This window comes from Pelodiscus sinensis, chromosome 2 (genome assembly GCF_049634645.1).
Source record: "Pelodiscus sinensis isolate JC-2024 chromosome 2, ASM4963464v1, whole genome shotgun sequence".
NCBI classification, from domain to species: domain Eukaryota; kingdom Metazoa; phylum Chordata; order Testudines; family Trionychidae; genus Pelodiscus; species Pelodiscus sinensis.
The window spans coordinates 36,565,741-36,580,374 of NC_134712.1; the positions used below are offsets into that span (position 1 = coordinate 36,565,741).

Consider the following 14,634-nt stretch of genomic DNA (forward strand, 5'->3'; position numbering starts at 1 on the left):
GTTCCAAAGCCCTAATCATGATTGTTGCCCTTTTCTCAACCTTTTCAAATGCCAATATATGGTTTTTTTAGATGAGGCAACCACATCTATACACAGTAGTCAAGATGTAGGTGTACCATGGATTTATATAGAGACAATAAGATATTCTCTATCCCTTTTTTAATGATTCCTAAGATTGTGTTTTCTTTTTTGACTGTCACTGCACATTCAGTGGATGTTTTCAGAGAACCAGAGAACAATGACTCCACGATAGCTCTCTTGAGTGATTATAGCTAGATTAGTCTCCATCATTTTGTATGTATAACTGGGATTATTATTTTAACATGCATTGCTTTACATTTATCAACATTAAAATTAATTTGCCATTTTGATGGCCAGTCACTTAGTTTGGTGAGATCCTTTTGAAGCTCTTCCTAGTCTGCTTTAGTCTTAACTATCTTGAGCACTTTGGTATCATATGCAAATTTTGCCACTTCACTGTTTACCCCTTTCTCCAAATCATTTATAAATAAGTTAAATAGGATTGATCCCAGTTCGGACCCCTGAAGAACATAACTAGTTACCTCTCTCCATTCGGAAAACTGACTACTTATTCCTACCCTTGATTTTCTGTCTTTTAACCAGTTATCAGTCCATGAGAGAACCTTCCCTCCTATCCCATGATAACTAAATTTATTTAAGAACTATTGGTGAGGGACCTTGTCAAAGGCTTTCTTGAAATCTTGGCACACTATACAGAAACCATGCTCACTTTTCCCCAACAAATTATATTCATCTAGGTGTCTGACAATTGTATTCTTTACTATAGTTTCAACTAATCTGCCCGGTACTGATGTTAGACTTACCATTATGTAACTGCCAGAACCATGTTCAGAGGCATTTTTATATATTGGTGTCACATTAGCTATATTCCAGTCATTAGGTACAGAAGCTAATTTGACAGATATGTTACAAACCATAGTTCATAGTTAATGCAATTTGACATTTGATTTTTTTCACAACACTTGGGTGAATGCCATCTGGTCCCTGTGACTTGTTACTGTGAAGTCTATCAATTTGTTCCAAAACCTCCTCTAATGACACCTCAATCTTGGACAATTCCTCAGATTTGTCACCAAAAAAAAAAATAATGGCTCAGGTTTGGGACTCTCTCTAATAACCTCAGCTGTGAAGACCAAGCAAAGAATTCATTTATTTCCTCCACACTGTCCTTATTGTCTTTGAGTGCTCCCTTAGCATCTCAATCACTCAGTGGCCCCACTGGTTGTTTAGCCGGCTTCCTGCTTCTGATATACTTAAACATTTTGCTATTACTTTTTGAGTAGCTGTTCTTCAAACTCATTTTTCGCTTTCCTTATTATATTTTTTCACTTAATTTGACAGAATTTGTGCTCCTTTCTTATAAATGAGGAAATAAGTGACTTCTTTGTTTCGGTCTTCACCGAGAAGTCTGAAGGAATGCCTAACATAGTGAATGCTAGTGGGAAGGGGGTAGGTTTAGGAGATAAAATAAAAAAAGAACAAGTTAAACATCATCTAGAAAAGTTAGATGCCTACAAGTCACCAGAGCCTGATGAAATGCATCCTAGAATACTCAAGGAGCTAATAGAGGAGGTAGCCTCTAGCTATCATCTTTGGAAAATCATGGAAGACAGGAGAGATTCCAGAAGACTGGAAAAGGGCAACTATAGTGCCCATTTATAAAAAGGGAAACAAGAACAACCCAGGAAATTATAGGCCAGTTAGTTTAACTCCTGTGCCAGAGAAGATAATGGAGCAAATAATTAAGGAAATCATCTGTAAACACTTGGAAGATAGTAAGGTGATAGGGAACAGCCAGCATGGATTTGGAAAGAACAAATCCTGTCAAACCAATCTGATAGCTTTCTTTGACAGGATAACGAATCTTGTGGATAAGGGAGAAGTGATTGATATCGTATACCTAGACTTTAGTAAGGCGTTTGATATGGTGTCGCATGATATTCTTATCAATAAACTAGGCAAATACAACTTAGATGGGGCTACTATAAGGTGGGTACATAACTGGCTGGATAACCGTACTCAGAGAGTAGTTATTAATGGTTCTCAATTGTGCTGGAAAGGTATAACAAGTGGGGTTCTGCACAGGTCTGTTTTGGGACCGGCTCTGTTCAATATCTTCATCAATGATTTAGATATTGGCAATGAAAGTACGCTTATTAAGTTTGCAGATGATACCAAGCTGGGAGAGTTGTGACTGCTCTGGTCATAATTCAAAATGATCTGGACATATTGGAGAAATGGTCTGAGGTAAACAGGATGAAGTTTAATAAAGACAAACGCAAAGTGCTCCACTTAGGAAGGAACAATCAGTTTCACACATACAGAATGGGAAGTGACTGTCTAGGAAGGAGTACGGCAGAAAGGGATCTAGGGTTATAGTGGACCACAAGCTGAATATGAGTCAACAGTGTGATGCTGTTGCAAAAAAAGCAAACATGATTCTGGGATTCATTAACAGGTGTGTTGTGAGCAAGACATGAGAAGTCATTCTTCCGCTCTATTCTGTGCTGCTTAGGCCTCAGTTGGAGTATTGTGTCCAGTTCTGGGCACCGCATTTCAAGAAAGATGTGGAGAAATTGGAGAGGGTCCAGAGAAGAGCAACAAGAATGATTAAAGGTCTAGAGAATATGACCTATGAAGGAAAGCTGAAAGAATTGGGTTTGTTTAGTTTAGAAAAGAGAAGACTGAGAGGGGACATGATAGTCATTTTCAGATATCTAAAAGGGTCTCCTAAGGAGAAGGGAGAAAACTTGTTCATCTTGGCCTCTGAGGATAGATCAAGAAGCAATGGGCTTAAACTGCAGCAAGGGAGGTTTAGGTTGGACATTAGGAAAAAGTTCTTAACTGTCAGGGTGGTCAAACACTGGAATAAATTGCCCAGGGAGGTTGTGAAATCTCCATCTCTGGAGATATTTAAGATTAGGTTAGATAAATGTCTCTCAGGGATGGTCTAGTCAGTACTTGGTCCTGCCATGTGGGTGGGAGACTGGACTCAATGACCTCTCGAGGTCCCTTCCAGACCTAGTATTCTATGATTCTATCTTCCTCAGTAGGTTTTAAATTCCACTTTTTAAACGATGCCTTTTTATCTCTCACTGCTTCTTTTACGTGGTTGTTAAGCCATGGTGGCAATTTTTTGGTTCTCTTACTGTTTTTTTTTAAATTTCGGGTATACAGTTAATGTGGCCCTCTATTAGGGTGTCTTTGAAAGTTTCCATGCAGCTTGCAGGGATTTTACTTTTGGTACTATAGCTTTTAATTTCTGTTTAACATTTTTGTGTAGTTCCCCTTTCTGAAATTAAATGCCACAGTATTGGGCTGCTGAGGTGCTTTTCCCACTACATGGATGCTAAATTTTATTACACTATCGTCACTTTTCCCAAGACGTACAGTTATGTTTACTTCTTGGACCAAAGTCTGTGCTCTACTTAGGACTAAATCAAGAATTGTCATTTAAGGTATCAAGATTTTTATCTCTGCATCCCATCCTGAGGTGATGTGTACAACAGTAAGGATGTTAAATATCGAGTAATTTACTAGTCGAGTAGTCGATGGAATTTCTATCGACTACTCGACTAGTCAAAAGGCATTTCCACATTCCTCTTTTGAAATGTACAAAGGTATCTTTTTAAGGTTTCACTAAGGTGGAGTCCTCAAACATTTTTAGTTGTGCCTCCACCTTTTCTAGTTTGCACCCCCAGGGTCCATACCTGGGGTGAAAGTGGGAGCAGGGACCACAGTGGGGCAAGAGGTACAGCTGGAAGCAGAGCCACAACTTAGACTGGAACAGACTTAGAAGCCCAAAACTTCGATGCTTTCAGCAAGAAAACATTTCAGAGTTGGTTACTTGGACATGAGATCAATGTTTTTAATATAAAATATCTCGGAAATCATGAGGGAGATGGACAACTACAGACATGAAATTCTGTGCATTAATGAGATCAGACTGGTAAGGTGCAGACAATAAGCACTTCAAGGAAAAGAAGAAACATCTTCTTTACTCATGTCATAGTGACAACTAACCCTAGAGGGAGCAGAGCTCATTATAACAGATTCTACAGAAAAATCATGCATCTTCTGGGAATCTATTAGCTTATGCATCACTTTTGCCAGGTTCCAAATCAGGTTCCTAAAGATGCCAATCATATAGTGCTGACAAAAGAACACAGGAATGAGGACAATGATAAGTTATATATGGGAATGTATACCAGTGTAAGGGTGTGTCTAGACTACAGGGTTTTGTCGACAAAAGTGGCCTTTTGTCAACAAAATTATACCTGCATCTACACTACCACCGAGTTCTGTCGACATAATGTCAACAGAACTCGGCAGTTTTGTCGATGGTGGTAAACCTCATTCTACGAGGAATAACGCCTTTTGTCGACAGAGTTCTGTTGACAGACGGCGTTATTGCATCTACACTCTCATGTTGACAATGCGGCTTGCTTTGTCGACAGAACTGGATGTAGTCTAGATGCTCTTTGTCGACAGAAACTTTGTCGACACGACAAAAGCCTGTAGTCTAGACATACCCTAAACGAATTCAGAATTTGGCCACATGTATTTTATAAGGATTACTATACTTTTCAAATAGGTGGAATCAATAGTTGGTTGTGCCTTATAATAACAACTGAAGAACGTTAGAAAAATTTACAGACTGTCATGTTAATTAATAATTAGTAAGAGCACACTACAACATAAGCATAAAAATGTGTAAAGGACCACAAACTACTTCAGCATTTAAATTTTTGTTACAGACAGAAAAATAACTTCTGGCTGTTGTCAGTTAGGTGTCCCAATGGGTTCCTGACAGGTTCTTTGCTCCGTCAATAATAATAAACTTTCAGCTGCGCACGTGTGCTCTCCAGGTTAACGCGTTAACCATGTTCAATTAGTCAACATGACAGACTTTGAGAGAGCCCCCAGAGGCCACAAATCAAATAAGAATCGAAAGTACCCGGCCAGCTTTATTGCCAAGTGAAGTACAATAATATTTGCCAGCAATAGACTTGCCGCTGAAACACTATACATATGTACACCATGACAATGGACTAATACCCAATTAATACTATGGATTCAATACTGCCCCCATGGTCAGCCGATGACCACCCTTTGGATGCACTTTTATTCACAGGTACAAACAAGTTACACATTATTCCTAACCTATCAGGTTGTCACCCTCTATTGCCTAGTTACTGGCCCTTACTACACACAAGGGGAGTTCAATAACTATCCATCATGCTGTCAATTCAGACCCAGTCCTGAACCTGCATTTGCATGTATGTTATTTGTGGGATGTGTGTTCGTACCAAGATGTTTCTTAACAAGGTGTTCTGTTACAACTCCTCTGGAATGTGCTTACAGCCTGTGCTTAGTGCCTCTTAGTTACAAGTGTTTCTGTAAGATTAGCCCTGTTCTTGCTAACTTCTCTGTGCCTCTTGCTCACAGCTTAACTCTGCTTTATATTAGCAAAGTCTTGACCACTGCTGTCTAGGCTACAGGCCTCATACCTGGCCTGTAATATCTGGGCTTATGTTTTAGACCCTCATCTTACTACAATGGCTAATACATTTTCAAAAGAGAGGTGGTCTTACTAACAGAGCATTGTACTATGTTTAAACATAAGATCTTGATCCTGCAAAGACTTCTGAACATGTTAGAATGAGATTGTGAGTAGTCCCATCGACATCAACATGACTACTCACAGTGAAGAAAACTAACCATATGCACAGGACTGGTGCATAAGACATTATGTACCAAGATAATAATTAAAATTCTACTGTAAGCGCACTCCTTCATTTAGCTTAGCAAGAACACTCAATGCCAATAGCAAAAATAGGTAAATAAAATGTTTTAGAATTGAAAAATATTATATGGATTACATAAATTGTAAAATTAAACGACCATTTTAAAATGAACTGAAAATTGTAATTCCACTAAAAATGTGTGTGTATTATGTGGGGTGGGAAGACAAAATGGTTAGATTCAATTAAAAACAGAACGTACCTGTTACAGTTTTTGTTTTAACAGGGCTGCTGGCATACTCAGAAGCTTGATTTGACTGCTGCTTTGCCAAAGGCATGCTTCCAACTGATACCTCATCCTCTTTTTTTCTTGTTACTGGAATGCCAAGAGAAACAGCTCCTACAGGCTGCTAGAAAGTGAAAAAAGTGCTGCATGGTGACTAATTCAGAGACAATGATCATAAACGATAGAACAAAACACTATTATAAAAAGTACATCATAAAGCTGATTCTCCAGAATGTTAGCCAGAATGGGTAGGAATGGTGTCCCTAGCCTCTGTTTGTCAGGGGCTGGAAATGGATGAAAGGAGAGGGATCACTTGATGATTACCTGTTTCTGTTCACTCCCTCTGGGGCATCTGGCATTGGCAGACAGGATACTGAACTAGATGAACATTTGGTCTGAGCCAGTATGGCTGTTCTAATGTACTCTTCCCCTGCCCCCGCAAAAAAAATCCCAGAAAAATAACTTGAAATTATAATGTAAGCATATATCATGTAAAAAATTTGCACACTGAACTCCTTTGGTATGTATGAAAAAGTTAAGTATCAGAGGGGTAGCCGTGTTAGTCTGAATCTGCAAAAGCGGCGAGGAGTCCTGTGGCACCTTACAGACGAACTGAAGTGTTGGAGCATAAGCTTTCGTGGGCAAAGACCCACTTCATCAGATGCATGAAAAAGTTAGTTACCGTACAGTAATGATAGTTCTTTGAGATGTATATCCTGTGGGTGCTCCAAATCTAATGTTGGCACGTCCTCAAAACCAATCAGAAAATTTTCTTAGCAGGATCTGGACACACCTCACATGTGTAGTAGCTGTCTTTCGTGCCATTTATCCGTTAGTTGCATGCTGCACGATCCTCCCCCCCCCCCATTTCTTCTCTTCCATGGAATCTTGATTACCAACTCCCAAGTAGAGGGGAGGACGGTGGGTAATGGAGCAACCACAGGACACACATCTCGAAGAACCATCATTACCGTAAAGTAACTAACTTGCTCTTTTTCAAGTTGTATCCCCGTGGGTGTGCCACAGGTGACTGTAGAGCAGTGCCTTGATGGAGGGGGGCTTTGGAGAGGTGGTTGCACCAGAGAAGAAAGAACTGTTCAACCTATGGTAGTGGTAGGGATCGGATCTGATGCTATAGCATAATGGTTAGCAAAGGTATGGTCTGATGACATGGCAGCCATGTAAATTTCTAACATGGGTATATTAGCTAAAAACATCATGAATATCACCATGGCTCTTGTGGAATATGCTATGATGTGGAGTGGAGTCTGCTTATTCCATAAGGAGTGACGTTGTATGCATGATATATCCACCTGGCAATGAGCTATGAGGTTACTGGTTGACCTCTGGATCACCCTTGATGGACAGGAATAGCCTGGGAGATTTACGGAACGATCAGGTTCTGTCCAAATAGAAAGAAGGTGCTCTCCTGACATCCAAAGTGTGAAATTAGGCCTCTAAGTGGTAATTATGCAGTTTAGGAAAGAAGATAGGTAGATATATTGGCTCATTGATATGAATGGTAGAAACTACTTTTCGCAGGAATTTTGGGTGAGGTCATAGAATGACTTTATCCTTCATAAATACTGCGATGGGGTGAATTTGCCATAAGCACCACTGTTTCCCCTTCATAAATACTGCGATGGGATGAATTTGCCATAAGCACCACTGTTTCCCCTTCATAAATACTGCGATGGGATGAATTTGCCATAAGCACCACTGTTTCCCCCAGTATCCTTGCTCAGGTTATCATGACTAGGAAGGACACTTTCACTGACAGATGAAGGAGGGAACAGGAGGGGAGAGGTTCAAAAGGAGGTCTCTTTAGAGCCTTCAGGACCAAGCCTATGTCAAATTTAGCATTACTCATAAAAGCAGGAGTACCAATATTGACTTCAGTGGCCCTTATGGTCGACAGGACAGGCTTAGTAACATGGACTCATTGTTGAGAAAATTGACCCTATGTGAATAAATTTGATCTAAGTTCCTAGTATAAACCAGGCCTAAGACAATTTGAGGGGCTATTTAAGTAATCTAATGGTCAATTGTGTAGCAATTGCCTACAATCCTCTCATTTTGATTTTCTGAATAATGTACATTAAAAAGAAAACATGTCTTGATGGTTTAAAGAGATACCTTGCCACCAGGCACTCTGTTTTCTAATCTTAGCACTGACTCACTGTTTGGCACAGTGTAACTCATTTAATCCAGGACTACTCAACATTCAGCCTACGGGTGGGATCCTTTGAACATAGCCTCTACTGGGAACACGCTCCACAATGGCGAGGCATCTCCGAGGCAGGGCGAACATTCAAAGACGCAAGCGGACGGGCTGGCTGGAATAGACGGGTACAGGGTATCAGCGTTTCAAGCCCCAGAGAGGAGGTGCTGGGAGTGCCAGGATATTGTGGGAAGTGCTGGCTGCTTAGCGTTGTGGGTAGAGCCAGAGAAGTGCCGACTGGCTCACACTGGCCACGTCAGGGTCCAGTGCCATGGCCACGTTAGGGTCCAGTGCCATGGCCAGGCAGCCCTGCTTCTGTCCCGCATGGAATGACAGACTCCACATAGAGCATCAGCCCTGCTGGGAATCGAGGATGGGGCTCCCGGGCAATTGTCCATTTTTGCCTCTCATGTCCAGCCTGACTTGCCCAACTCCCCCGCCCGCCGCAGACTGGAGCACCCTGGTTTGGAAACTTTTCATTTCACAGTAAAATCACTCGAAGAAATGCACAACCTGAAGAAACACCCAAAAACACTGCTATCCAATTTCCTTTTTAATAAGAAGCATTAAAAATGGCAACAAAGAGGAGACGCTTGTTGGATGAATACAGGGTTTTCAACCCTGTTGGGGAAATGGAATCGCTTTTGCAGATAAATGGAAAACCAATGTGTCATCTTTGTCAAAAGACTCTCACAGTGTTAAAGAAAACAAACCTGCAATGGCACCATGAATCTTGTCACCCTGATTTCAAACACTTACATACACCTGACAGCAATTTAGGAAAAACTAAGATACGTTCAGGAATGAAAGGTTACTGTACTCAACAAGATATGTTCCATTCGCAAGTTAAAGACAGTGATGTTGTTACAGAAGCCTCCTTCAAAATGGCTTGGCACATAGCAAACACAAAAAAGACCTTTTACTGAAGGTGAATTGATGCAGCAGTGCTTCTTGGACTCCAGCAAATCACTTTTTGAAACTTTTAAAAACAAAGAGGACATTGTTAAATATCAAAACTGCAAGTGTCTGATTCAACTGTATTAAGACGAATTGAAAACTTCTCAGGCAAATTTTCTAAATTGCTAAAAGACATTGAAAGCACTGAGTATTTCAGTCTGGCATTGGATGAATCTACTGATTGTTCAGACAAATCTCTCTGGGTGCGTTTTTTAAATGGCAAAAAGTATGCTGAAGAAATGCTTACTCTGCTACCTTTGATGGGTCATACTAGGGGAGAGGACGTTATTCTGTACTGATGGCATTCTTTGAAGTACCAGGAAAATGCATTGATTTGAAGAAGCTTACTTTGGTAACAACTGATAGCGCTCCCTCCATGTTTAGAAAAGAGAAGGGGCTAATTTATTTGCTGAAGAAAAATCCACGGTTTCTACATTTCTTTTCATATCATTGCATTCTGCACCAAGAACAGTTATGCAACAAACTGAAGAGCACAATGGAAAGCATCACAAAAATCATCAACTTCATTGTTACGAATGCCTTGACCCAGACAATTTTGAGCTTTAGTTGAGGAGTATGAAACACAGGATGGTGACTTGGGCAATGCTTGCAGAAGTTAGATATCTGAGTCAAGGCAAAGTGTTAGATCAGTTTATGGATCTACTGCCTGCTGTACGAGTGTTTTTTGTACGCAAAGAATTGTCAGGATTTACTTTCGAATTTAAACAAAGAGACATTCCTGCTAAACATGGCTTTTCTCACTGATTTGACATGCCACTTAAATCACTCAATCTTAAACTTCAAGGCAAAGAAAAAAACCTGCCTTCTCTAATGTATTCACGCAGGTTCACATGATTCCTCAGGAAGTCACTAAGAATGTCCATGAGATCATTTTCTACGTATGCAGTATTAATTCTCACAAATAATATGATTTTGGCCTTCATTCCATCCTTCACATTATTTTGGGGGAGGGGGTATGAATTGGGAATATAAAGAGATAGAACACAAAACTCTATGCTCTAGTATTAGACACACTTAACAGCAAGTCAAGAGCTCATGAGTTCTACTCCTTACCCTTGAATTGATTGTTAATATGTCTATGCCCTTCACAACCCACATATTGAGCCAGGGTTTCATATCTTGTTGGAGATAACTATCAGTCACCATTTTACAGATAACTGAATAGAAACCAGAAACAGAGTTATAATAGACCCAAGACTCTTCAACTTTCTAACACTGCATTACAACTAGCAACTACACATACAGAGGTTTCTGAATAAAAATATTTCTGTACTAAGAGATCTGTCTCTTCATCTCAGTAAGTCATTTTTGCACCCAGAGGTCCTGAATAAAGTACACACAGATGACTCAAACGGGCATTTTTACATTTAGCAATGCTATCTGTAACCACTCAATCGCAATCCACTCCCATAGCCACAAATAGAAACCAAGAATACTGGTGCCCGGCATTACACTGTTGTCACACAATTACACATGTAACCTACTAGCAATGAGAGCACTGTAGCATCCTGTATGAGCTGATCCACAAAGGGAACAACATATATCTTCCACACTAGTCTGTGTATAAGCTATAGTGTAAGGGATCTGTACAATGGGTGTAAAGCCACCTGATGAGCCACGTGAATGTGACAAATTGTGTGTGTGTGTGTGTGTGTGTGTGTGTAAGTAAAAGACTGAGGACTCAAAAGTGACTGTTAGACATTTTGCAATATAAAATTATTCTATTTATTAAAGTGAATGTGCATCTTGGTTTAACAATGTTATTGTTGCATTTGCATTATCTGTATCAGTTTAATAGGAACTGTCCTTTTAAGAAGACAGAGTGGATGACATAGAGCATGTTTCAGATTAATAAGAATGTATGTACAATTTTACCAGTGTGTACATGGAACAGAAGCCTTATCTACATATGGACCAAAAAGGCCAGAACTTGATTTACAAATATCTTTTCAGGAAGTAAACAAAGCTTGTGGATGATACAAAGATGAGAACCGTTACAAGTCTTCTGGAGGACAGGATTAACATTCAAAACTATCTAGACAAACAGGACAAATTATCTGGGGTAAATAGGATAAAATTCAATAAGGACAAATGCAAAGCACTTCACTTAGGAAGGAACTATCAGTTGCACATATTCAAAATGGAAAATGACAGCTTAGGACAGAGTGCTGTGGAAATGGATTTGGGGGCCCACAGTGAGCTAAATATGAGTAAACAGTGCGACACTGTTGCAAAAAAAGCCAACAATTTGAAGATGTATTAGCAGGAAAATTATAAGCAAGAAATGAGAAGTAATTCCACTCTACTCCAGACTGATTAGGCCTCAGCTTGAGTATTGCGTCCAGTTCTGGGTACCACATTTCACAAAAGATGTGGACAAATTGGAAAAAGGACAGGAAAGAGCAACAAAAATAATTAAAGGCCTATAAAATATGACCTATGAGGGAAGTTTGAAAGAAGAGAGGGTTATTCACCTTGTGTAGTAACAGAGGTTCTTTGAAATGCTTGTCCCTCTGGGTGTTCCACTTTAGGTCTTTGGGGTGCCACTGTGTGTCTAGTCAGATATTTATGGTAGCAGCGCCCTCCGGTAGACTGTGCATGAAAAGCAGATGGCACGCACGGGTGCCATTACTATGCATGCGCAACCAAACATCCCCTCCATTCCTTTTCTGCCCCAGATCAAATAATGTATGTCCGAAGCAGAAGGGAGGAAGGGCAGGGGGTGGAGTACCCACAAAGGCAACAATCTTGAAGAACCTCTGTTACTGCACAAGGTGAGTAACCCTCTCTTCTTCTTTGAGGGGTGTCCCTGTGGGTGCTCCACCTTAGGTTCCCATGGCTGAAGGAGGGTGCTTCCGCTAGTTAGAATGCTGTATTGTGGTCAGGAGAGCGTGCCCAAATTTGGTACCCTGGAATAGGTAAATATCAAGGGCATAATGTTTGGCAAAAGTGTGGGTGGAAGACCATGTTGCAGCTCTGCAAATGTCCGCAAGAGGGATGCTCGAGGGTAGGCTGTAGATGATGCTGTGAAGGTTCTTGATTGAACATGAAGTAGGCTAACTGAATTTAGTCCACTATCAATAGATAAACTTTGGGTGGAGATTGGCGTGCCTCAGGATCTCTCTGTAGTGGACACAGAAAGTCTAGGTGTCTATCAGACTCCTCTTGTCCTGTCCAAATAAAAGGCAATTGCTCTGTGCACACTGAGCGTGCACCACATAGCCTCTTTGATGTTGGCATGAGGCTTTGAAAAGAAGACAGGTAGTATCACAGGTTCACTGCAGTGAAAAGAGGTGGATACCTTTGGCAAGAACTTTGGGTGTGGTCATAATCACTTTACCTTTATGAAATACTGTCAAGGGTCGACTGGCCATTAATGTACCAATTTCACTCATCCTCTTGGCTGATGTGATGGCTATCAATAGAGCCGCCTTCATCAAGAGATGGAGCATGTAGCCATGGGTTCAAATGGTGTATGGGTGAGGGTGCAAAATACTAAACTGAAGTCCCAGGCTAGGACTGGAGGTTTGACAGGTGGAAAGGTATTCTGAATGCCCTTAAGGAAGCATTAGCTGTTGGATGGGTGAAGACTGATTTGTTTTCAATGGGTTGGTGATAAGCTGTTATAGCTACAAGCTGAACCTTTAATGAACTAAATGAAAGTCCTCAGTGTTTCAGGTTTAAAAGATACTCCAAGATGTCAGAGTGGTATTGTCGATGGGTTTACAGACATTTTTCTGCCCAGAATGAGAATCTGAATAAGATATTCTGGTTGTTAGTTTACAGCTGTTCAGTAGAATTTGTTTAACTTGATCAGTGAATGCTGTTCCTATTGAGGAGAACAACTGAGAAACCATGCCTGAAGATGAAGGACCTGGAGGGATGGATGGTAAATCTGTCCACACTACTGCATGAGAAGATGGGGAAGCAGCAGAAGACTCCATGGTGACCTCCTGGACATCTGTAGCAGGTAGGTGCACCAGGTCTGTCGTGGTCAGGCTGAGGTGATAAGAATTACTGATGCTGCATCCACTCTTATTTTGTTGATTACTTGATGAAGAAGTGGAATAGAAAGGAATGCATATAGAAAGGATGCACTCCAGGGAGTGCAAGCCAATGCCCACACGTGAACAATACTGTAGACACTTCCTGTTTGCATCAGTTGCAAACCAGTCCACTGTCAGGAACCCCTACTGACTGAAGATGTGTCGTAGAATTTTAGGGTCCATTTCCCATTCATGACTGGAGTTGAAATGTTTGCTGAGACTATCTGCAGTAAGATTGTCCTTCCCCAGAAGGTAAGAGGCTCATATGCAAACATTGTGAGCAATAAACCATGTCCACAGACAGACAGATTCCTTGCATAGTTGATGAGACTCGGCTCCCCCCGCCTATTGATGAAATACATTGTGGCTTAGTTATATGTAAAAATCTGCAGTGTTGTTGTTTATAAGATGAAGGAGATGTTGGTATGCATAAAATACCACTCTGAGTTCCAGTATGCTTATGTCCAGGGTGCGCTCCTGGAGAGAGCATCGTCCTTGAGTTCTGAGAGTGCACTCCCCATACGAGGAGATGTGTCCGTCATGATGGTCACCATCGGGGTATGTCTGTGGAAAGGTACCCCACCACACACATTTTTGTGGATCTCCCCACCAGTCTAGTGATCATTTGACTCCGTTTGGAATTGAGACTAATTTGCTGATGCTGTTGTAATGAGGCCTATATACAGTCTTTAACCATTGCTGCACAGGCCTCGTGTAGCCTGGCATGAGAAACCACTGCTGTGGCTGCTGCCACATGGCCTAATAACTGAAGACAGACAGTGGCTGGAACTTGTAGGCTGGTTTGAAGCAGTGAAATAAGGTCCCAGATGGACGGAAATCCTTGCTGTGGGAGAAAGGCTATCAACCAACCACAGTTGAACTGAGCCCCGATACAGTCCATGGTCTGGGCTGTTTTTAATTTGCACTTGGGTAGATTTCTCTGTAATCCAAGGGTCTGGAAGAGAGCCCTGGTTACTCAGACCACGGCCTGGGTTTCTTGATTTGTGATTGCCCTTACCAGGTAGTCGTCGAAGTAGGGAAATATAGACACACCTTCTTTGTGAAGATGCATGATGACCACTGCAAACACCATTGAAAAGGCCCTTGGGTCTGTGGAGAGTGAACAGTATAACTATAAATTGGAAGTAGACATCGCCCAAGGCAAAATTTAGGTATTTTCAATATGCTGGGTGGATGCATATGTGGAAGTATGCATTTTGGAGGTCAAGTGTCGATAACCAGTCCTCCTTTAAAGCTCGTATTGTAATGGATAGAGTGATTATCTTGAACTGTCGAGGCCATATGTGGTAGCTGAGC

At 41.0% G+C, this 14,634-nt stretch overlaps 1 protein-coding gene across 10 annotated transcripts in view; it reads right to left on the bottom strand.

Moving 5' to 3' along the window:
- The window catches only part of VPS13B (vacuolar protein sorting 13 homolog B), a 999,042-nt gene that overhangs the window by 507,372 nt on the left and 477,036 nt on the right, over positions 1 to 14,634 (bottom strand). For 8 of the 10 annotated variants that reach the window (XR_012901295.1, XM_075920306.1, XM_075920307.1 and 5 more), the window contains one exon: positions 6,049 to 6,196. The exons of 1 other annotated variant lie outside the window; for it this stretch is intronic. Coding sequence is in view for 8 of the 9 variants with exons in the window: in XM_075920306.1 (XP_075776421.1) it covers positions 6,049 to 6,196 (148 nt within the window). In the remaining variant the exon portion in view is untranslated. The remainder of the gene's footprint in view (positions 1 to 6,048; positions 6,197 to 14,634) is intronic. One more of the 10 variants, XM_075920304.1, reaches the window with a different exon arrangement.